The sequence below is a fragment of the Anolis carolinensis genome, chromosome 2 (assembly GCF_035594765.1).
Source record: "Anolis carolinensis isolate JA03-04 chromosome 2, rAnoCar3.1.pri, whole genome shotgun sequence".
Lineage (NCBI taxonomy): Eukaryota > Metazoa > Chordata > Lepidosauria > Squamata > Dactyloidae > Anolis > Anolis carolinensis.
This window is the reverse complement of record NC_085842.1, coordinates 100477298-100502360: the sequence shown is the minus strand read 5'-3', so window position 1 is coordinate 100502360 and position 25063 is coordinate 100477298. Positions and strand designations below refer to the sequence as shown.

General features: G+C 38.6%; 1 protein-coding gene across 4 annotated transcripts in view; it reads right to left on the bottom strand.

Moving 5' to 3' along the window:
• Positions 1 to 96: 96 nt before the first annotated feature.
• adamts2 (ADAM metallopeptidase with thrombospondin type 1 motif 2) overlaps positions 97 to 25063 on the bottom strand; it is a 416207-nt gene continuing 391240 nt past the window's right edge. For 3 of the 4 annotated variants that reach the window (XM_062970293.1, XM_062970294.1, XM_008104855.3), the window contains 6 exons: positions 24140 to 24296; positions 23403 to 23535; positions 15948 to 16155; positions 14684 to 14813; positions 11108 to 11197; positions 97 to 6916 (listed from right to left, as the gene is read on the bottom strand). In XM_062970293.1, coding sequence (XP_062826363.1) covers positions 6459 to 6916; positions 11108 to 11197; positions 14684 to 14813; positions 15948 to 16155; positions 23403 to 23535; positions 24140 to 24296 — 1176 coding nt within the window. In that variant the 3' untranslated portion in view covers positions 97 to 6458. The remainder of the gene's footprint in view (positions 6917 to 11107; positions 11198 to 14683; positions 14814 to 15947; positions 16156 to 23402; positions 23536 to 24139; positions 24297 to 25063) is intronic. The other variant, XM_062970292.1, reaches the window with a different exon arrangement.

Genomic DNA, 25063 nt, shown 5'->3' with positions numbered 1-25063 from the left:
AGTTTTTTTCTTCCAAAAAAACAAACAGTGAGCTTAGACATATGGAATGTTATTCAGAGAACAAACTGGGTAATCAAAGTTAAAAAGTCAAACACCTTTGCAAAAGAACCCAGACATCGGGATTTTAATAACTTATAAAATTAAAGATTCTGATTTGTATATACATTTTAATATACAACCCATGGCTATGTAGCTGACAATAAGGCATATGCATTGTAAGTGAAGGCTGTGCCATATGAACAGAGCAAATACTGTGCAGTGTAGATGAGTAAATAAAAGTAGTAAATGCATTATATAATAAAAGTAAATCACAAAAACCCTTTGAGTACTGGGTAAGCACCATTTTGACATATTTTAAACCAAATTTTTTTTCTAAGGGTCTGTTCCCACAACTATTGGGCATTTGCATGGTACTGGAAAGGGAGCTTAAAATCCTATACATACTGTCTTCTTCTCTGGTCATGTCCACCCACCACCACATAATCTGGGTCCATTTTTTTCAAATTGCCAAAACATTTCCCCACCATATTTTTAGAACAAAATCTTTCACATAGTTATAAATGTATTTGATGTGGTGATGTCAACTTAGTAGATAAAATAATGAGCATAATTTTTAAATGCTTGAACACAAAATATCACGAGAGCTATTGTCCTTATGGAATAAAAATGTGGTAGCAGAGCAATGCTTTCCCTTTCCATGTTGCTACAGAGACAATATAGTAGACTGTTGTAATTTGAACAAAATGTGCTTACTGGGGCAACTGGGTGAAAGATTTCCAGCTAATTCAGAAGTTACCCTGGACTACCAAACTGGCCTTGAACTGCATCTTAAACTGCAGATATTGGCCACCAAATTTATTCACAATATGGAAATAAGCATTATCACTTGCCACAAAGCCAAGTGCTGTAATACAAAGTATTATTTATTATGCTATAAGAAAGAAAGAAAGAAAGAAAGAAAGAAAGAAAGAAAGAAAGAAAGAAAGAAAGAAAGAAAGAAAGAAAGAAAGAAAGAAAGAAAGAGAGGGAGGGAAGGAAAGGAAAGGAAAGTAAGAAAGAAAAACTTAATTTCTGATCAATCTGACTTCTTCTTTAAATAAGGGAGGGAGGGAGGGATATAGAATGAGTGACCCCTGGCTTGACAACAATGCATGTGAAGAAAGGGATCTAGGAATCTTAGTAGACCACAAATTGAGCATGAGTCAAGAGTGTGATGTGGCAGCTAAAAAAGTGAATGTGATTCTAGACTGCATCAATAGGAGAATGGTATCTTAATCAAGAGAAGTAATAGTACCACTCCATTCAGCTATGATCAGATAAGATTACTATTTGATGATTCCGTTTTAGCCCTTAGGATGCCACAAGACTCTTCAGTGATTTTGCTTGCTCTCTCCCAGTTAAAAGGGAGAGACACTGTTGAGTAATTCCTCCCTCCATTTGTTTTCGGGAACAAGCTATCAGGTTTAAATTTTTACTCCATTTCTGATAACTGTGGCAAAAACCAGACAGCTTCCTCTGAAATTACAAAGTTCTCACATTCGGCCACAGGCATAAATAGCCCATTCAAAAGAAAGTATTAGGTAGCCAAAATACTAGCTTGATATTTCACAATGTAACAAATAAGCAAGTTGCTTCCATTTTGGAGAATAATACTCATAACTATCTGAACTCTTATGTAAAGATTCTTAGAAAAATAAGAATCAGCACACACACACACACACACACACAAAATCAAGAAAATTTGTATGGGATTTGTTAGTTTGTTCTAGTCAGCTACCGCCTGTCCTTCCCTGTCCTTCTCCTTCCCCCTGCCCCCATTGCCTCCATTGCCCTCCTTGCTTCTGGTACTCCTGATTAGATACACAAACTGCAAAACTAGTTGTTCTTTCCATAAACTGTAAACCGTCTGGTGTATGGAAAACATCCACAGGAGCCAACCTTTCCATGAAAAGTGCCTAGTAGACAAGTCAGAGACAAAGAATTTTGTTTGCCAAGATGATTATCTGCTGATCCAGAAAATAGAGCAGATGGAGAGTTGAGGAAGGACTGAAAAAGAAGACGACCTTTGTTTCATCAAGGAAACAATAAGATGTCCTTTTTTGTACCTACTGGAAAAATTGAACAAACAAATTCATTAGCAAACCATGGCTGCTGAATTTGTTTAACAATTGTAATGGAGATAACAATAATTCTGCTCTCCCACTCCTCAGTTAATGATGGTCAGTAACCTGTAAGGAAAAGCTTGCATACCCCCAAGGAAATCCTAACAGAATTTGTGCATTTCAAACTATTATCAAGGCCTGGTAGATTTTAAAAACCAATTTACAAGACAAGGAAATCAAGATGTAAGGGAGGGATGAGGCCCAGGGACTTGTGAAATTATCTTTTATAAGCTCTGTTCTACAATGTGGGTGGGATAGAAGTAACTTTTCTCCGTTTATTAAAATGAATGCATACATTTATTGAGATCTTAATGAAGTTACTTGAGAATATTGTTATCAAATACTCTGTTGGCTCTATTAGTGTTAAATTAAAAAGCTCCTAACTTCTGTCAGAACACCTTTCATGAATCATGAACATATTGCAGACTTGAGCAGAATACAACTAACCAAGAGTAAGCTGAAAGCTATGTTTCCCGTGTTTTATAGACACGTGTCTTCCCTCAAAAATGTGTCATGCCTAATTAGCCAAAATGTAATTAGTATCATTCTGTATTTTCAAGATAGTAATCTGTTTTCACAATTCTTTTTCCACACATTTCAGATGAATATGCTACTTACATAGTGATGGAAGATAATTTCTGAACTGCACTTTTTTTTTAAAAGGGGGATGAAGAGAAAAGTGCCCAAAGATAACAAGATTATTAAAGATGAGCATTCTTTGGTGGGAATTGGGGACAAAGAACAAAAATCACCCTCAAAAATGCCAGCAGGTATCTCTCAGATATGCTATATCACAAACAAGGGCATGATGTGTAAATGTCTAAAGAGGAAGTCAGATTAATTAGAAATGGAGTTAATCATATACTTGTGTAACAGGAGTGGCCAACTGTGCGAGGCCAGGGAACTGCATTAGCTCCCTAAAATACCTTGGGGAGCTGCACACTTACACACCCTGCACTACAAGCACCACCCTTTTTGGCCTAACTGCCCTCTGGGGCTTTGGGGAAGCATTTTCGCCATGCTTTTAGGCTCACAAAAGGCACTCTTTTTGTTAAAGCTTCATTTTTAAAGAAAAGGCTTTTTGTGAGCCTAATATGGCTCTAGCCCTTTGCCCCAAATGTGGCAAAAATGCTCCTATGGCAGAAAAGTGCCCTTAAGGGCATTTTCTTTACTCCCGGGCATACCTTGGTCAACAGAAATGGCCAAGGGGGCATACGTACAAGCCACAGACTGCATTTTGCTCCCTTCCAAGGATATACAAGTTATTAGCAATGCAAAATTTGGTCTTCATCAGATATATGCAAGTGTGTGCTTGCGTGTGTGTGTGTGTGATATGTCTGGATACACTCTGATGGTTATTTCTCTCATTGGCTCTTAGTTAAGAAACTGATATTATCAACTTGCAAACTACCAAATTAGTCCTTTCATACCAAGAGGCACAGAAAATTTGGGACTCTAACAAATGAAATTCAGCAGGGACAAATGCAAGATACCCTACTTAGGCAGAAAAAATGAAATGCAAAGATACAGAATGGGGGATGCCTGGCTCAATAGCAGTACATGTGAAAAAGATCTTGGAGTCTTCGTGGACAAGTTAAACATGAGCCAACAATGTGATGTGGCAGCTAAAAAAGCCAATGGGATTTTGCCCTGCATAAATAGGAGTCTAGTATCTAGATCCAGGGAAGTCATGCTACCCCTCTATTCTGCCTTGGTCAGACCACACCTGGAATACTGTGTCCAATTCTGGGCACTACAGTTCAAAAGAGATATTGACAAGGTGGAATGTGTCCAGAGAGGGCAACTAAAATGATCAAGGGTCTGGAGAACAAGCCCTATGAGGAGCGGCTTAAAGAGCTGGGCATGTTTAGCCTGCAGAAGAGAAGGCTGAGATGAGTCATGATGGTCATGTTTAAATATGTGAGGGGAAGTCATAGGGAGGAGGGAGCAAGTTTGTTTTCTGCTGACCTGGAGACTAGGACGCGGAACAACGGCTTCAAACTTCAGGAAGGGAGATTCTACTACCTGAATATTAGGAAGAACTTCCTAACAGTGAGAGCTGTTCAGCAGTGGGACTCTCTGCCCCGGAGTGTGATAGAGGATACTTCTTTGGAGGCTTTTAAAAAGAGCTTGGGTGGCCATCTGTCAGGGGTGCTTTGAATACAATTTTCCTGCTTCTTGGCAGGGGGTTGGACTGGATGGCCCACAAGGTCTCGCCCAACTCTATGATTCTATACTAGTATGGAAAGCAAGGACAGCATCAAGAACCTTGCAGGTTCAGCAGAGTAATTGTACCGTAGATAAACCAGGTGGAATGATCACAAGAATGTCCCGCCTTCCTTTTCTATAACGAAGTAAATCCATGCACAAAGATGTTAGGAAGTTTTTCAATCTACATGGAGCCTATCCTATTAGTCAGATTGAAAGTCCATGCCTGTTGTTAATGATTTGTCCCAAGCCAATATTTCATTAAAACTGCAGAGGTACTTATGAATCTCATTCATTTTTGTTCGTAATTGCTTTATTTTTTAAAAATGGATGATTTTAAATTTTAATCCAAAAGAACCTTTTAAAGTAACATTTATGTAATCAATCTGAAGCTGGATTCCTAAACCCAACTGAGTACTGGAGTACCCAATTGGTGTGGCTTACTAATAAACTAATATGTTTAGTAACTGCCTGTGCATTTGTCTTTGAACAAAGTGAGCAGCAATAAACTGTGATGTGCCTGCATGCTTTCCAAAAGTGCTGTACGAGATGAAACCAGTACTCAAAGGGCTGTCAAATTATACATTCTAAGATCTAAACAGATTCAGTATTTTGTATACATATATATATGCATAATGACATGTGTTTGCTCCTGCTACAGTACAACTGTTCTAATTAATTCTTGATGGTACAAGTTGTTCACTGCCACAATGAAAAACATTACACTGTAGATATTGCAATAAAACAAAAACCATATATCTTTGTCACAGAAAAGCACCAACTGAAAGAAAACTAGAAATCCAGTTATGTAAATGAATCAGAATATCTGTAAAAGTTGGAGTAAATGATCTGCATAATTGCACTGGAAACATTTATAATGAAATGCAGATAGTTGGAAATACACATAAAACTAAATTACGGATCATTTGGGCAGCCCATCCAGTGAGTTAGTATATTACATTTAATTTCAAATATTTTTTTTCAAGAATAATATTAATATTTTCTTATTGGTAGGAATGAAGGCACACATATTTGATGGTTAAAATGTTTATGGATATAGAGGATTCTATTTCAAAATTAAGTGCTAAAGTTTAGCAAGTAGTTTGTCTCCCTGACACTGATGGGTCTAATGGATACATGAATGTTATGGCAGTGTTGGTCTCTAAAGTGTGAGAAAAAGAAAGCAGGTATAATGATGCCTTTCACTGTGGAAAAACCTTCAGCAATAGCGTGTAAACCTTTTCTTCTGAATAAATGAGAAAATTAAAAGTATTTTGATGTGAATTATATTTATCAGCATAAGGGGTGTTCCTCTCTTACACCACTAGAAGAATTGGCCCTTCCCAGCTGGATTTTGTACAGTAAGCAGCAGAAGTTCCTACCTACTTTGCTTTTCAAGTGGTTAACAGAAAGCACAAACCATTATGCTTGATTCCTGAAACAGGGTCTTAATTCTCACCTTGATCTTGCAGTGGTACTCCTTGTTGCTTCCTGAGTATGGGAATAGCACCATTGAATTCAGTGGAAAAGCCAGGTGCAATTGGCACACTGGATTCTGGCACACTGACTTTGAAATAGATTCCAATCAATCAGATTTGTTAGCCAACTAAGCATAAGCAGACCTAAGTGTTTGAAGAAACAAAATCTCCTTCCTTGAAGCTGAGGTTTGACTGGCTACAAGACAGGCCTCTGAACATTACTGAGGCTTTTAGAGCCAGCTATTAAAACCTCTTGTCAAATACGTTGAGGGTGCTGCAATAACATCCCATTGGATTCTAGAAAATACACAGAGGGAGCAACAGAGACCACACAAAGTCAGAGCCCTGCTGACCTTGGCTAGGTTGGAGCAGTGAAATCTGTAAGGATATTGCACTAGTTTCTGCAGCAACCTGTAATCCTAGCCATTATTACAATATTTATATTAACCTTAATTAAATAATCTTAAATTTCCATGTACTGAAGGTAATAGCATTTGGCATTTCTGCCATAGCACCACTATTTATCTTTAGTCTCTATGGTAACATAGGCAGTACTGCGGTATGGGGAACATCTCTATAAGAGAGAAAAAACATGGGGAATATTTTCATTTTAAAGTAATTTCCTGAGCATCTCTTTTTTCCGTTTTTCGGCAATCAACTCCTGAATTCTTTGGTTCTTTGTCCTTTCATAAGGCGGTTTCCTCCTCAAGATGATGTTGTGGTGTGGTACTTCATTTTCCAGTCCATGAATTTTATATGGAACGTCCACCGCGTTACCTTCCGGCTGATCTACCGTTGTATTGGAACTGGTGATGTTTGCTTTAGGAACAATGGTTGGGCCTGAAGTTGTGTGTGAGATATGAACATCAACAAGTGTTGTAAGAGTGGTCTCCTCTTCAATATCATTCACTTTACTATGATTGGATTCTGTGGAGTTTCCATTTCCTGTGTTGTTACCATACAAATTACAAGACTTACAACACAGTTTATTGTAACCAGGAATTGCACAGTACCGATATAGAACTTCCATGCGACAAAACATTGACTTGTCTCCTTGGCAATGTTCTTCTGGAAGAGAAAAATAGAGTTATATGTACTTTATAAACCAGAGACAGAGTCAAGCAAACTTCAAGGGCTAAATCCAATGTTAGGTGCAAGTTTTAGGTTCCTGTGCGAACTATAGCAAGCATTGGCAGCAAACGGAGATCCTTGTACAGATGACATTCTGAAAATTAAATTCCAGGCTACTAGGTTCATAAATGTAATACAGTAAATATAGGTTAGAAAATTGCAGGCTTTCATTAATTTTTCTCTTGTATGTGTTTATTTCTGGAGACAGTCAAAAGCCATGCTTGAAGAGGCAGCTAGAAAACAGATTTTGAAGTGTTAAAAGCAAATTACAAAACTTTCCAGTAGAAGTACTATGAAGGCATTAAAGCCATGGGTGTTCAAAGCATTGTTTTTTCATTTCATTGGCTTATCCTGCAAATCTTAGAGTGTATGTGGAAAATATCCTTGAAAGTCAAGTGTGAAGCCTCTTTCTGGCCCCATTTACTGAAAAACCAGAGCTTGGGAATGTTACCTAGAACTCCAGGAATTTTCCAACCATTCTGTTTGAGGAATTTTGAGAGTTGTGGTCCAAATAAGCAATGTTCCCAAACTCTAGCCAAAATGGTATAGCAATACTTCAATGTCTCTTAGAACAAAGAAATAGCTTTGACAAGTGAGGACAGAGGAATGACAACAAAGGGAGCTGTATGTGTGAGGAAAGGAGTTACACTACTTATCATTTCCCTAGTTCAAATCCACCCTTCCATTAGTGTTTTTCTTATGAAGTTTCAGTGTCATGTTTCTAAGAGTTTTTAGCAAAGGGTACAAGCATCACAAGGCTGCTAGAACTGCACTGCAGGCAAAGAGGGGAGCAGGAGTGTCAATGCCCCCAAAGCTTTCAACAGCATTCCAACATACAGATAAAATTCAGAATCAGTCATGGATGACGTCTTTTCACTCACTTTCCCCTTAAATAAAAATAGGGCATGAGTGTGTTTAATTGGCAAACATAGCAGCATGAGCTAACGTTTTGACATTGTATTTTCAAAATCTAGTATTCACTGATGAGGTGGAAACAGTTATTCCATGATACCAATCCATTTTTAAAGAAAAAAATCTGATTCTTATGTTACCTGACTTCATGTTAGCGTGTAAGTACTGTTAGACCAGATCCATAAGGGAAAAAGCACTTCCTTAGAATTCTTGAAAGCTAGAGATTACATGTTTGTTTCTATTTTTTTAAAAAATAAAAATAAAATAAAGCACTAGTCCAGGCATCCTCAAACTGTGATTCTCCATCTATTTGGGCTTTCCACCCCCAGAAGCCCTAGCCAGCTTGTTCAATGGTCAGGAATTCTGGGGGTTAGACGCCCAAACAGCTGGAGGGCCACAGTTGGAGGATGACTGCATGAGTCTGAAAAGGGATAGGATTGGAATATATTCCAATGCATAAGATAGCTTAATCAGGACATATATTTGATACTTTTGAAATTAAAAAAACTACTAATTAAACTAAAAACTAGCTGAAATATTTTTAGAAAAATGCCTTATTTTTCAGCAGTTAAATAAAACAACAAACCACCACACAAATACATTCATATACAGAGTTACGTAAAATTGATTTCTATGGTACAATTAAAGTATTGTGCTGTCACAACTACAGGGACAGATTCTAGAGCAGGCATGGGCAAACTTCAGCCCTCCAGGTGTTTTGGAATTCAACTACCATAATTCCTAACAGCTGGTAGGCTGTTAGGAATTATGGGAGTTGAAGTCCAAAACACCTGGAGGGCCGAAGTTTGCCCATGCTTGCTCTAGAGGAAGCAGAATTTCTCTCTGTTCCAGTAAAAACAGGAAACAGCCTTATGGCACCTGGAAGGCTTACGCTTTTATTTTGGCATAAGCTGTAATGGACTGCATGTCATCTGAAGCAATAAAATGTAAGCCACATAAACTAATTGTGACATCCTATAAACATTTGCCTAAGTCCCACTGATTTTAATGGGGCCTCTAAGTCAAACACGAGCCTGAGTATATTGTAAACCTTTTAATGTTTAAGGTACAAAAGTCTCTTGGTGGTTCCCATCCCCCCCCTTTTAAACTTGTTAAAGTGCATATATATCAGAATAAATTGTGCTTTTTTTCTAAAGCAAAACCGCCAGACCTGCTTAACTTTCATCTTATTTTATTTTGCAATATGCATGACAGACTGTAAGTATGTCTTCATCTCAGCAGTAAGAAAAAAATAGTCATTTGCACAGTCACTTTGGTACACATTTCAACTGGCCTCATAAAAAATATTGAACAGCAAACTGAATTGGCACATCTTTTAATATTCTGTTAAATACATACAAAACACTAATAAAATATCCCTGATAAACCAAAGTGCATATAGATCTAGTGCGTGATGCCCAGAAACCTTATTGCACCATTTTTCGATAGCCACCCATATTTTGAAACATCACTTAACAGTTGTCTATTTAAAGGTAACTAACAGTCATTGATAAGTTGATAACAGTTAAACACCAATTATTTTACATAACAGTATTTAGCGCCAGATAACGTGGCTTTGCCTTTTACGTTGCCATGTATAATTACTTACATGTTGCAGCAGGAAATCATCATAGTAACAGCAAAATTTAAATATGTGATCACATGATAATGACAATGTTGAAGTGCTACATTGTGAAAGATCCACAGGGCCAACTACCTATTGCCTATAACTGGGTGGAAAACAGCAGGAAGCAGTTTGCCATGGAACTCAGGGACCAATACACTTCCTGTATCTGATATCACTGAAATGGATTTAGATCTTCAACACAAATATATGCTTAAGCAATGAACTGCAATTAAACCAAATTCGTTTGGCAATATATCTTTTTTTTTTCTAGCTTGTTATTCATCAATGGACTGTGCAAACCTCCTTCCAGTGTTTTTTGTTCAAGTAAAAACACTGTACATTGAACATGGATTCATGATTTCAATGCACTGTTTAGATTTAAAGCTGGAATTGGTGGTTAATGCCAATGCAATTAAATATTAAGGCATTTTTCTAAATATAAGTTTCTCCCCTCCCTAAGCAAAATGAAAAAGCAATAAAAATTGAGGTAATTCTGTAGTTGTTCACACTGTTATGTTTGCCAGTTGACACACGTCAATAGATCACACACATACACACGCAGACACACACAACTGAGCCACTCAAGTCAAACATGCAAATGGTGAAAAAAGACTGATGGATGCAATGATGTATAAAGAGTTCACTGTTGAGTAACTTTTGACATTGCTCAGCATGACAATGTCATGTTGTCTCAAGGATATTAAAATACCACAAATCACAACTTGCAGCATAGACCACATAGTTTTGCCGTATTATATTTCTGCTTGCTTAAAAAAAATTCATAAGGAACAGTCTGGCAAAATTATGTAGTGAAACTTGCTGGTTTTGTAAAAAAATAATTAATAAACCAAGAAATTATAAATAAATTATAACTAAATAAGAGTTAATGAATAGCTCAAACTACAGCATAGCACAGTAGTAGCATGTGGCAGGAATATAAAGAGAGTCTCATCTACCTGTAGTAAGAGACCTTTTTGATGGTACAAAACACAAATTTTATAGTTAAGATTCTCCCTTCCACCACAACCCCCAAACCACCATGAAGCATGAGTTTAGAAGCAATGAGACTGTAAAGAAAGATGGAATGAGTGCTTTCATTTTGTTTGACTGCCCTGCAAAAATACTGAAGCTAGCCTGTGGTGAGATAGAGGACCTTTAGACAGAAAGGAGAACTTTAGCACTACAAGGTGTCATTATTGTGATGTGATCACATTCACAATAAGTTCTCAGTTTCACCATCAAACTGAAACCATGAGCCCATTAAGAGCCTTTTTTCACCATCACCAATCAACAAGCAAACTGATACCAGCTCCTTTTTTATAGGACTTTCAACACACTGAGGAGATCCTACTCCACACATCCAACACCTTAACGATCTCCATCGCAGCAAGTGCTACGCAATCTCCAGAGAAGAAAGACACTGTGCACCAAGGCCCAGCGAAGGGGAGAAAAAGATTCAGCCCAAGATAGAACTTGGCAGACTCAAGGAAATGTTCCATATAGGAAGAAGAATAGAGCAGAAGGCAAAGTCCACATTGGATGTGGCATGCATTTATGGGCAAAGGCAGAGTTATAAATGGGTCTTTTACTTGAAGATATTTTCTGGATAGGATAATCTGGGTCCGGTCTTGACAGCCACTGTATCATGTAAGTCTTCTTTGAGGTATCCGATGAATTTTCTGAAAGAAAGAAAAAAACGGAGAGAGCGGGAATATAGATGAGCACATTTGTAGTTTCTTAAAGCACCATTTTTGGTGCTTTACTGTGGTACTGTGGTAATCATTAAAGGTATGCCTCTAGTAAAAGGTCAAAGCTATACTTAGCAAAACAGCTTTTTAATTTTAAATAAAATAGTTTGGCCATGTCTGCTCAAATACATTATGGACTGAAATGCTTACAGGAAAAAAAGGAGACTACAGAAACAGTGTTATACGAGGGTTGGATTTTTTCTGCATTAGGATTTCTTCAACATAATGACTGACATTCCATTAGTGATGTATGCAAGTATAAGTCAACCTTATGTCTGTGTATGTCAGTATGCTCTTCCACTTATTGCAACAACTGAAGGGCCCTCAACTCATCATTTGGCTGTGAGAGTCACTCCTTACAGCCATTTCATTGCTAGTGGAGAGCAGACAGGATAAGAGAAGTGTTTGTCTATGTTCCTATGGTCACCTTGGTTACATCCCACTTGGATTATTGTAATGGGTTCTACGTTGGGTTACACCTGAAGTGTGCCCAGAAACTTCAATTAGTTCAAAGAGCTGCAGCCAGGTTACTTACAAGTGCTGGACCCAGAGAGCGGACAAGCCCTCTGCTACAGCACCTGCACTGGCTGCCAATTTTTTCCCGAGCCCAGTTCAAGGTGCTGGTTTTGATCTTTAAAGCCCTAAACAGTTCAGGTCCAACTTACTTATCTGACTACGTCTCCTCATACCAACCGGCCCACTCTTTAAGATCTTCTGGTGAGGCCCTACTCTCACTTCCACCACCATAGCAAATGCGCCTGACATCGACGAGGGAGAGGGCATTCTCAGTGGCCGCCCCGACCCTGTGGAACACCCTCCCAAAAGAAATTAAAACAGCTCCCACCCTTTCTTCTTTCAATAACCAATTAAAAGCTTTCTTCTTGAGACAGGCCTTTAGTGAAGGAAACTAAGCTGGAGTGATAAGAAACACCATGTTTACAAGCAGGAACAAAGTGTAATATGATCTGACATGATGCCACAAAAATGCAAATGTATATTAATGTTGTTTTAAATTGTTTATTTTATGTTTTTTTACTTATTACTAATGTATTTGGATTGTTGTTTACATGATTTTAATATGCTGTAAGCTGTTTCGGGTCCCATGAGGGAGAGAAGTGGGATATAAATAAAAATGTTGTTGTTGTTGTTGTTGTTGTTGTTGTTGTTGTTATTATTGTCATAGACAGGATGACAACACAATCCGCTGGGACCTCTGAAAGAGAGGATCTTGGTAGATGATATTTTCAGCCCATGTCCAGCTAAGAAAACATAGTCAGATGCTTCTCCATCCCTTCTTTTTTTTCACCAGCAATGTAATGGACATAGTGAGAAGGCGACTGAGGTACAACAATCAGTTCTGTGGCTGGTGACAGGGAAGCTTATGTGAAATTCTTATACTATGTTTATCCATGGACATTCTCAATCAATAGTTGTTGAGTGCGTACCTAATGTATTTAAAATATATTATCTTATACTGTAAAGTATAAACGCACAGTAATACCTCCGTAACTACAGAACCTCCTAATGATGGAACCCGTAGAGAGAAAACAGTCTCTCTAGGGATTTCCTAGGTCCTGCAGGTGATTCGATGGTATGCTTCCCCCAGAAGTCACCACAGAAGACCTAGAAAATTCCTAGAGAGATTGCTTTGCTATGAATCTTTAGGTCATCCAATGCAAATTCTATGGTATACTGGAAGTGAAATAATTTAGTGGTGTTTGGCCATAGCTGCGAGATCAAGGTAACTGCAGTTTGGCCAGAAATATATTCCTTGTGGATACAGGTGTCTTTATTTGAAAAGTTGTGTGCCATCTCATGAGAGGTACACCTGTCAGAGAACCACAAGTGTCTGAGACCTAGGAGATTACTTCTTTTAATGATGTCAGGAAACAAATCAATTTGTAGAATAGAAAAACTGGAAAAAAGAAGAATTACTGTCAGGGCCGGCCCCACTCATGCGGCAGCTGACGCCGCCGCCTCGGGCGCAGGCCCGGGGGGGGCGCCGTCAGGCTGGGCGGGAGGCGGGGCACCGCCCTGACGGTGCCCCGCCTCCCGCCCAGTGCGCCCTGGCCCGTCTGGCCTGCTTGAAAAGGCCAGACGGGCGAGCGGGAGTAGCGTGGGAGGCGGGGCCAGCTCTGACGCCGCTCCCCCCCCGCCCAGCGTGCCTTGGCCCCGCCTCCCACGCTGCGTGGGGGCCAAGGCACGCTGGGCGGGGGAGGAGCGGCGTCAGAGCTGGCTCCGCCTCCGCTACTCCCGCTCGCCCGTCTGGCCTTTCCTACCAGGCCAGAAAGCAGCGGAGGTCCCTCCAGGCCGCAATCGCGGCCTGGAGGGACCTCCGCTGCTTTCTGGCCTGCTAGGAAGGCCAGACGGGCGAGTGGGAGTAGCGTGGGAGGCGGGGCCAACTCTGGCCCCGCCCCCCCGCCCAGCGTGCCCTGGCCCCGCCTCCCACGCAGCGTGGGAGGCGGGGCCAGGGCACGCTGGGCGGGGGCGGGGCCAACTGTGGCCCCGCCCCCTCACTAATCGCCATGGCCCCGCCTCCCACGCAGCGTGGGAGGCGGGGCCAGGGCGCGGGAGGCGGGGCCGGTGGCGGGGGCGCTTTTCAGCACCCCCGCTTCCCATTAAAAATTATCTCCGGCCGGCCCTGATTACTGTCAACCTTTGCTTCACTTCTCTAGCACTCAAGCAGAACAACTTCCAAACCTAAAACAACAAGGATGCTGGCTGATAAAACACTCACTAACAAAACTGAGCTACAACTGAGAAACAGCAATGTTTTCTTTCAGTGGGGTGGTTCTTTTTGGTTGAGATTCAAGAGTAATGGTGACAAAGCTACATCATCATTACTATGAAAAACATCTACATTTCCCAGCTGTGCAATGCAGCTGCACAGTGACAGGGAACATCTGTATGGTGAATTACTTATTGCTAACAGGACATGGAAGTGTGTTTTGAAGCCTTCAGACTACCATCTCTCCTGCTTTGTGGTGGATGGATATTTCACAGGAAGCAGTGAAACACAACCCCCCTTTCAAAAAAACCCAATACATACCGACAATATCTACATAAATACACATACTTAGGGTTATGCTGGCATATGCCACCAATATGATCACTGATATTTCCCCTCTTTGGTTCTGATTTTTTTCCTCCCAGGATCAGAAGGCACCAGAAAACATGTTTCCTTCAGTTGATTTGTATTTGTAACCAATGTAAAGTCACTGAGGTACGAATATTGGACATATTATTTTGACTAAAAATCATGATGAAAATAGACTCAGGCATTCATTTTCAAATTAAGACAAACCAGGTGTCACAAAAATCATTAGAATATTTAACTGAAACAATTACTTAAGTTTTACAAAAGTATCCTGCCCCAGAAACAATTTTTAATTTAAAAAAAAAGGTGTAAACACTCACTAGGACATAAAGGTAGTTTGCATAATCTTGTTGTCTCTGGCTTTTCTTCTCTACAAAGGCCAATGAGATTTTCTCTTGTTCTGCATAGTACTTGCCTGTCTTGTGTACCATTACCACAAGTTACGGAACACTGAAGAGAAAACAGAAAAAAAGTTTTGCTAAAGCAATGATTTATAGTAGCTGATGGCTTTTTATCATAATTAGTATTTGTTCAATACATTCTGGTGCCCCAAATCAGAACCGGAACCATGCTGTTACATAAATGTTAAATTCCAATATAATAGCCATGTTCTTCTTCTGGAGATAGAAGTGTCAATGTTTTCACAGAATTTCCCACCAAAACTGGCTTCCTAGTGATTTTCAGTGGAAGAAATATATCATTCTTTTGTTATTTCTATTGAAGATCTTCTACAAAGCCACTTGTATATGTACATAATATGCATGCACCTTGAAACCCACAAATGGGCTCTGGACTGGGACAAATAGGCCTCTGAAATTATTATAATTATGAAATAATAGTAATCACACAATAATGGAAGTTACTAAAAGCCTTTCAATTAGTTCAATTTACTGGTTTGATAACATAGGGCCTTTCACCACTTCATTCAAGGATAAAGAGGTGCTTATTGTTCCAGGTTACTTTTATTGTCCCATATTTGATGTGATTTCTTTTTATTTATTTACTTATTTGTGTTTGTTATCTGTTTTTTAATTTTATTTATAGTTTAGTTATACTTTGGACAATTCCCCTGTGATCTTGTTGCTTAACATTCTGGATCCTAACCAACTTAGACACAGAGAATCACCTGAAATACATATGTGGAGCTTGTTTCCAAAAGGTACCAAATCCATTTGAAAAACGTGCTGAGGATATGCCTTCTTTGGCTATAAAATGCAGTTTTCCAAGGTCTTTAACAAAATGATTTGATACGTTTTGAAAGCTGTGAACTGTACATAATATTCTACCTCTGGCCAACAACGTGCTGCTGCCTATTATTCATTTTTCAATTTTGGGAGATTTTCAGAAACAAACTTCACTTATATGAAACATAACTATACCAGTAAAATAACTGGAGCAACCAACCAACAAGGCTTTTGGATGACAAGGGCTGACTTTTTTTTTCAACATGTGCAACATTAAGATTTCCAAAAACTCCCAAATCTATTCATTGGTAACAATGGATGTGATATGACACTCTCATCCTCTTCCTCTTCTCCAAAGTAAATTAAAGTAATTTTAACCATACTGCCAATTCCTGCTTACCTGTGACCAGGGTCCTATTCGCCATTGTGCCGGGCAAAGCTCCCGATTGCAAGCCCTCCGACCCTCTGGGCGATCACTGCTGCAGTATTTGGTATGAACAGAGCGGTTTGTGTTATCATGCAGAGGTTGGATGCACCGGACAGAACGCACCTGAATTCCCGTTTTCCCACAGGTTTTGCTGCATGGTTCCCAGTCACCTGTAACCCATCTGGTTCAGTGGGGGGAAAACAGTTCAACCAAATAAATGTATAGCTTGCATATGTAACAGATATAACAACAATCTATTAATTGATAATTCTTACATTTCATACCACATTTTTGAAAGGTTCAGAGAAGCCATGTACAAAATACAGATGCAATATATCAGCTTTAACAAGTGCATATATGAGAATTAACTTCAAAATAAATACAAACATCCAAGAAAGTGATGAAACGTGTGCATGCTTTCTGTATGTGTGAGTTTTATTTCAAAAGAGACACATACTATGTTTTCAGTAAGTAAAATTCATTTGGTCCTATTCTGGCGTTTAATAGCAGATAGTTCAGGTTCAAAAATGTGTGTGTGACTATTCAGAACATGTTCCATTTTGAAGAATGCCCAGATGTTATTATATTAGGGCTTGGACATGTGGAATATAAGCTATGATAAAGACGACCCAGATTGTTATATGGATAAAGTTGGAGGATATTGGATGAACGGATTTTAAGCATATGCTTTATGTTTTATATTTTGTACTGTATTTAATTGGTTGTAATATATTTTTATATGTTGTTGTTTTTAATGATGTATCGGCATCGAATTGTTGCCAATTGTACGCCGCCCTGAGTCCCTCTGGGTGAGAAGGGCGGGATAGAAATATTTGAAATAAATAAATAAATAAATAAATACTTGGTAAGATCTAGACACCTTTGATACTACATACAGTAGAAACTCACTTATCCAACATAAACGGACCAGCAGAATATTGGATAAGTGAAAATGCTGGATAGTAAGGAGGGATTAAGGAAAAGCCTATTAAACATGAAATTACATTATGATTTTACAAATTAAGCATCAAAACATCATGTTTTACAACAAATCAATAGAAAAAGTAATTCAATACATGGTGACGTTATGTAGTAATTACCGTATGAATTTAGCACCAAAACATTGCAGTGTATTGAAAACATTGACTACAAAAACATTGACTACTAAAAAATTGACTACAAATAAAGATAGAATCACATAAAATGAACTTAGAGTAACAACATTGTCAGAAGTTAAATCCATAAAATGTTCAGTACTTGCTGCCTAGAGAAATATCTGTGGATCTGGGTGGGAGGCAATCTGCATTGGATAATCCAGAACGTTGGATAAAGGAAGGTTGGATAAGTGAGACTCTACTGTAGTTATAATTCTATGATTCCATTGTCATGGCTGGATCACACAGAATCTCAGACACTAAAGGAGTTGTCTGGCTGTGAATTCTACATTACCTTCCCTCAACAGCAAATCCTAGGATTTCATAAGATGTAGTCATGACATTTAAAGTGGAATCGTAGTGTTATAAATGTGTAGTATGAAAGGATCCTTAGTGTGGAAAATAGTAGTTTGTGCAGTCAGTGCATAGTTGCTTCCCTAAAAGTTTGGATTTCTGAAGATGGGCTGGAAGAAACTTAAAAACAAATGGGAATTTCTCTAAAACTTTCCTTAGTGGCTTTATAATCTTGCAACACTGCTTTTTATTGAAAAATAATTGTTGCCACTGAATTTATATTTACTTTTGTTTCTTAAGCCAAGTTATTATTTTCGTCCAGTTCTCAAACTATAACCACCAAAGAAGTAATTATCAAACAAAAGTGCTCTGCACTAGGTCTTCCTGTGCTTCCCTCAATGTATTGCAATCTGTGAACTGGAAGTTAGAAACTGTTACCATGCCATTAACCTTTCTCCTTCTAGTTAATGATCTTGTGAGGCTAAATTTATATAAAAATGCATTGCTGATGGACTATTTGCAAAATGAAACAGATAATAAAAAAATTAAGGAAAGGAATTATGCAGAAATCATTACTGGAATCCTAGATCAGACACTTAGGGCCCTTCCACACAGCCATATAACCCAGAATATCAACACAGAAAATCCCACAATATCTGCTTTGAACAGAGTTATTTGAGTCCACACTGCCATATATCCCAGTTTAAAGCAGAAAATGTGAGATTTTATTCAGCTGTGTGGAAGGGATCTTTGTTACATCTTAGTGTCTCCTGTATTGATCTGCTCTTCCCTGGGCCCTTCCACACAGCCCAATATCCCAGAATATCAAGGCAGAAAATCCCACAATATCTGCCTTGAACTGGGTTATCTGAGTCCACACTGAGATAATGTGGGATTTTCTGCCTTGATATACTGGGATATAGATCTGTCGGGAAGGGCCCCCTGAACCACTATAAGAGCCATCCATTGGATTGGGATAGAGTTCTGGTTCAGCCGCCAATGTTTCCACTCCCATCTCACTAGTGAGAGAGTTTGCAATAAGGACTTTAACTATGTCGATTGGGCTCAACCTCATGTAAGCCGCCCCAAGTCCTTTTGGGGAGATGGAGGCGGAGTACAAAAATAAAGTTATTATTATTATAAGTATTTATAATGGGAGTCCTACTTTTGACTGATGCAGGCTCACTTGCCATAAGATGGAAATATCCTCCTGCTTGCACCCTGATCAGATGAATGGATCATCTTTGCCCAATCTTAAAGTAGGCTGGCATGATATTTACATAGGTTTCCAGTGTGACTGACTATGTAGTCATACTAGAACCTGAAAAACACAGGTTTTCCATACGTCTATGTTATGAACTCCAAAATGCAATACTGAGCAACAACCCTTGATTTCATTGTACTTCTGAATCCTACTCTCCTGTCCGTATCTTCCATCAGATTTTACTACATATTTTGTTTTTAATTCTCACTCAGGAATTCTTATGCATTTTAACACACAATTTCTCTGGTGTACCCACTTTTTAAAGCACTCTTCGTAAATATGCATTTTAATGTATTTTTTCCAATTGACTACAACCCGTTTGCATACAATTTTTCAAAGATCAAAAATATGCATTTTTAATTTGGCACATCTATTTGTGCATAATTTAAAAGGAAAGAAGTAGAAAAAAGATATTTCCAAATTTGACTCCTGCTTGTAAGAAACTGAAAGATACTATTTTCACTAAGAAGCTTACCAATCATGAATTAAATATATACTTTTAAAAAACATTTAGTCTGATTTTTTTTTCATCTAGAGGGCTCAGACACTTTGCTGATTTCTTTATTTGACAGTGAAAAACACCAATCCATGAAGACATAAACATCAGATATTACCATAAGCACAAAAGATGCAAGATCTTATTGTATGTTCTAATTATAACCTGAATAAATTCATGTGTAGTCTTTTTTGAAGTAAGTTTTTCATTTTATTTTTTGGAGATATGTTGGTCTTACAATTTCCTTCCTGCCTCCCTAACAGCAGCTATTTGTAATGTTCTAAATAATTTATGTTGAAATCAACAGAGGAATAAACCATAAAAATAAATGTTGTTAGCAGACACTAGCATGGTAGCAGGGTTACTCTTAAAGATGAATTTGTTACTTCAGATATCCAAACAGCTTTCAACTAAAAACCACATGAAATGAATTGAAGACCATAACCAAGCAATTTGTCCTACTATTACAGGGCCTTCAATATAATATATCAGCTTCTTTTAGGAACAACGTTCAGTAGTAGCTAATGCCAAGCCTAGTGGAGCAGAGCCAACAGGTCAGCAGAGGGAAAGCCCAAAGATCATTTTTTTATTTCTTCCCATCCTCCAATCCTGTTTTGAGAAACAAGCATTTCATTTTATAGAAATTAAATAGTGACTACAATAGAATGCTTAAGCTCTTTTGGAACACTTCTAACGATTATCCCAATTAATGCCCTTGGGAAGCACCTATAGGTATGGACTGTTTTAAAAGTACAGAGAACAAGCTGAGGAGAGAATGGGGATGCATTCACACTACACGATTTTAGTATAAAAATGCAATAGCCACAACTTTATCCCATGGAAACTTGAGATTTGTAGTTTTGGGAACTATAAGAGGGCTCTGGCTGAGAATTGCAAATAATCTTCCCTAAACTGCCAATTCCATAATTCCACAGGATATTGCCCCAGAAGTTGAGTGGAGTATAGTGCTATAATTGTGTAGTGTCAATGGGTCTTTGGGTACTTGTAAATATAATTTGAAAAAGTTCATTTTTCAGCATAGATGACCCAAGACCTTGTAAAGCAAGCAGCAACTGTAATGTGCACCTTTTTTGGCAAAATTATTGAGAGTGCATTTTTACCTCTGCACATTACATTTGGCAGCAAATACTTGTTTTTGGTTTCAGGGTTTTGAAAATTGAGGTGCACATTAGATTCAATAGCAAATTAGACTCGAGTACAGTAAATCACCCACTCAGTGCATTTTTCTCTCATACTCTAATCCAGAGATTCAAGCAAACTCCACCTATTGAGCAAAAGCTACTCCTACCATTTAGGCAAGGCTTATAAAAACTATCCCCACTACGTACTACAGAATCAAACACAACTTTCCTGGGATCTGATTTCTCCCTTTTCCCCAGAGTTTTACTGAACATCTATTAAAGAGGTAGTGACCTATTAACATCAATAAAAGTAAAGGTTTTCAAATTCACAGTAAACTGAAGCGGATTAAAATACTTATCACACTTGTATGTGCTTTTAGCCCCTCCTACATTCTCTCCTGTTGTGTTTAGAACTTTCCAATCCTTTGTATGCTCCTTGTTAGTAAGCAAGCCACTTTGGGTAACATCCCAGGATAAAGGCAGGACAAAATGTAAATAAATAAATACAACAATCTCTTTGAAATGAATAGCAGCAGCCGTCCAATCTTATGAAGGTTTACTCAGAAGGAAAACTGAAACCACACAGCTGATGGTGGTATATTCTCTCAGTCAGGCTTTGCTTACAGTTCTTCCAAGTTTCTATCTTAACAATTTCACTGACTTTCACAGAAAGATCAAGCATACAGAATACATATATCCACTACAAAGTAATCAGCTAGACCCATGATACAATGAGCCCCAATATACTATACTACAGGACAGAAAATGTCCTACAGCTTGCTATTCCTCTGAGAATGTGCTGGTTCCCACTCCAAATAAAATAAAATAAAAGTCAGAATCCTATTGGGACACCACACTAATGTAGAAATAGGTGTTCAAGTAGTGGCATTTTTTCAGAGGTTGTATACGTGTGGTTCCTAATGCAGCCAATCATTCTACATGCACATACTCACACGGAGTTCCAATTCTCACTTGGTGGGTGGGAGGCTCATGAACCACGACAAATGGCTGTATAATAGCTAGACTGTGCCAATGCATACTTATCCTACTTTAAAGGATATAGAATCTTAGCCTAGCTTGACAAGCTAGAATGCGTCCAGAGAAGAGCGACGAAAATGATCAAAGGTTTCGAAATCAAGTCCTATAAGGAACTGCTGAGGGAGAAAAGAAGACTAAGAGGGAGCATGATAGCCATGTTTTAATATTTGGAAGGGTGTCACATTGCGGAGAGGGCAGGCTTGTTTTCTGCTGCTCTGGAGACTAGGAAATGGGGCAATGGATGCAAATTGCAGGAAAAAAGATCCCACCTTAGCATTAGGAAGGACTTCCTGACACTAAGAGTTGTTTGGCAATGGAATATGCTGAGTGTGGTGGAGTTTCCTTCTCTGCAGGTGTTTAAGCAGAGGCTGGATGGTCATCTGTCAGGGGTGCTTTGATTTGTGTTCCTGCATAGCAGAATGAGTTTGGACTAGATGAACCTACTGGCCTTTTCTAACTCTGATTCTATGATCCATTTGCTCTTCAAGGCAGGATCCTTTTATCTGAACCACTAAACTTCACAGAAAAATAAAACAAACCAGACACCTCTTCTGTCCTCCCTACTAAAGTGGAGTTGCAGTAGAAGGACTCCTGAAAGCACCAGGAGTGTCTTCAATCCAGGCACCAGCACACTATTTTGGGCAGAGACCCCTGCTGCCAGTGAGTCCTTGATTGGTCAATAGTTCTGTAATACTCCAATAACTGAGCCTACCAGTCTTTCCTTCACCTTGTTATGGATCATGGAATGGGTGAAGAGGTTGAGACATCCCAAGGCTAAGTGGGTGCTGAGCCCCTCTGAAATGATAAGGCGTAAATTATTGTGACCTTAGACTTAAGAGTAATTAGTACCCAAGGAATCACCAATCAAGTAACGTATATACTCCAGTATAAGCCGGCCCAAATATAAGCCAAGGCACCTAATTTTACCACAAAAAAACTGGGAAAACGTATTGACGCGAGTATAAGACGAGGGTGGGAAATATAGCAGCTACTGGTAGATTTCAAAAATAAAAATAGATACCAATAAAATTACATTAATTGAGGCATCAGTATTTATTTATTTATTTACACTAGATTAAATGTTTTTGAATATTTACATAAAATTATAAGATAATAATAAGACTTTAATAAGATAAGACCATCTAACTCTGATTACTTATATACTTGACTATAAGCCAACTCGAATATAAGCCGGCCAGGACCCTCACTCAAATATAAGCTGAGAGGGTTTTTCAGCCTTAAAAATGGCTGAAAAACTCAGCTTATACTCGAGTATATATAGTAACTGTCCAAATTTATACCACTCTTTGCATTCACTCAATATAACATTTTCTCAGGTTTAGCCCTACTTCTTCTGGCCATTTCTCTCTCTCTCTCTCTCTCTCTCTCTCCCCCCCCCCCCCCCCCGTGTTTGGAAAGATTTGCCCACCCCAGTATTACACACCCACTACTACACAAAAGAAAGGAGGAGACACATTGGAGAGATGATTCAACAAAAAATTATTTCTTGCGAGCCAAAAATATTCCTTTCCCACCCACTCTTCCAGCAAACACACATCTTTAAAAGTTGGCCTGTGTGTTTTATTGGATTAGGACTGTATGACATTTAAATCAATAACAGCCTATAAGTAATTTTACATATTCAAAAATCCACACACCATAAAATAAATTTATAAAAACCCTTTTCACGTTTGCTTCTACCTTAACTATATATGGGTGAAGCACAAGGTTATTCATCAGATAGAAATTGTTATTCCACTCTCCACTCCAATCAAAATCTGACTTGGAACCAGTGGAAACAATTATTTATAGAGATGTTTTCTTCTTTCCCCACCTACCAAAATACTGGCAATCCGATCACATTGTTGCATAACTTCTGATTTGATAATATTCTCAAAATTATAGCTATATAGCAATCCTGACCCAAAACAGCCACAAGGGGAGGGGAGAGAAGGAGAGGTCATTTGAGGCCAGCTTCAGAAATTTCTGCTTCAACTAATTCTTACGCAACAGGCTATTCCAGCAAAGAGAAATGCTTACATGGGCTGGGAACATTCCTGGAGATTGCACACCCTGCGAATGGGCTTCGGTTTCTGGATAGCGTCACAGTAACTGCGATGAACCATCTTGTGGTCAGTCTTCCTCCGGCAACCATACTTTGTAAATTGATGACCTGAAGAAAGAGTGTTCTTTTTATCTTCATTATTTTAAAGGGCTTGTGTGTAATTCAAATTTTACCCCAATCCCCATCCCGTTCTCTTGTCTGTACCCAATTTAAAAGTGAGTCAAATGTGAGTGTGCCTCTTTTGCAAGGTCAGAGTGTCCTGGTTCAGCCCATGAATCTATCCATAGGAGTTGGTGTTGGGGTGTCTTGTCACTTTGTGGGCATCATGGAGAAGAACCAGTTTATGAATTAGCCCCAACGTTTCCAGTAGTGGACAGCAATACTTATTCTGCCAGGAGTGCTTTCTCTATTCCCACATTTGCACGTTACTCACCTTTTCTCCTCTTACAGTCCAACTGACAATGGGAATTCATTACATATATACAAATTTAAAGAGATTACACCGAACAGGTAATTCTGCAGAGATCCAATGTAGGAAATAATATCAAACACATGCTTTGATAATTCAGCTGTTCATTATTGCATACTGAGAAATCAATTGTGCATGTGAAAAACACAATTATTGATATGTTGTGCTAATTAATTAGAGTTATTTTATGACAGTCAGAAAGCTATATGGATTCCTCACATCAGTTAAGCAGTCGTTCCTTACCTCCTCCACAGGGTTTTGAGCACTGAGACCATTTTTTCAAAGCCCACTCATATGTTACAGAGTCTTCTAAAACGTTGTTGTTATCAACATTCAAGGAGTCTTCATGGATCATATACTTGTACGTCAGTGAAATCTTGATATTACCATGAGGAATTGCCTAGTTGGGCAAGAAACCAGTATATTTTCAGCAAGAATCATAGAACTATAGAATCCTAGGGCTGGAAGAAGCCACATGTTTAAAGACCTTCAAAGACAAAGAGTTCATTGTACTTAAGTTCTTTGTCATTTCTTTCCTTGTAATTTTAATCCATTGGTTTCCCTTTTATTTAGTCTCTTTTAGGTACCCCTGAAAACAACCTCATTCATCTTCTACATTACATGTCTTTGGATATTTAAAGATGACTATCATATTGTTTCTAAGTCTCCTCTTATCCAAGCTACAATATTTAGAATATTATAGAGGTACTTAAAAATATGGTGACCCAAAGGTTTTAGGATCTAGGTATAAAAAATAAACAAATAAAATGGGAGGAAATCAGCATTATCATATCATGGAGATTAAGAGCATCTTTCCTTCCAAATTGGAAATGACATTATTTTTCTATTGTAATTGCAAATGCATCTTTGGATCTAGAGAGGGGGGATTGATAAGGAATGTTATCATGCATTGTTGCTGTGAGTGAAACATTTGCAGAGTGTTCACTGAACCTTTTTAGCTGAAATTTCCTAAAAGATTAGATTTTTTTTCATGTCAGAAGCGACATGAGAAACTGCAAGTCGCTTCTGGTGTGAGATAATTGGCCGGCTGCAAGGATGTTGCCCAGGGGACGGCTGGATGTTTTGATGGTTTTTGTCATCCTTGTAGGAGGCTTCTCTTATGTCCCCACATGGAGCTGGAGCTGACAGAGGGAGCTCACCCTCTCT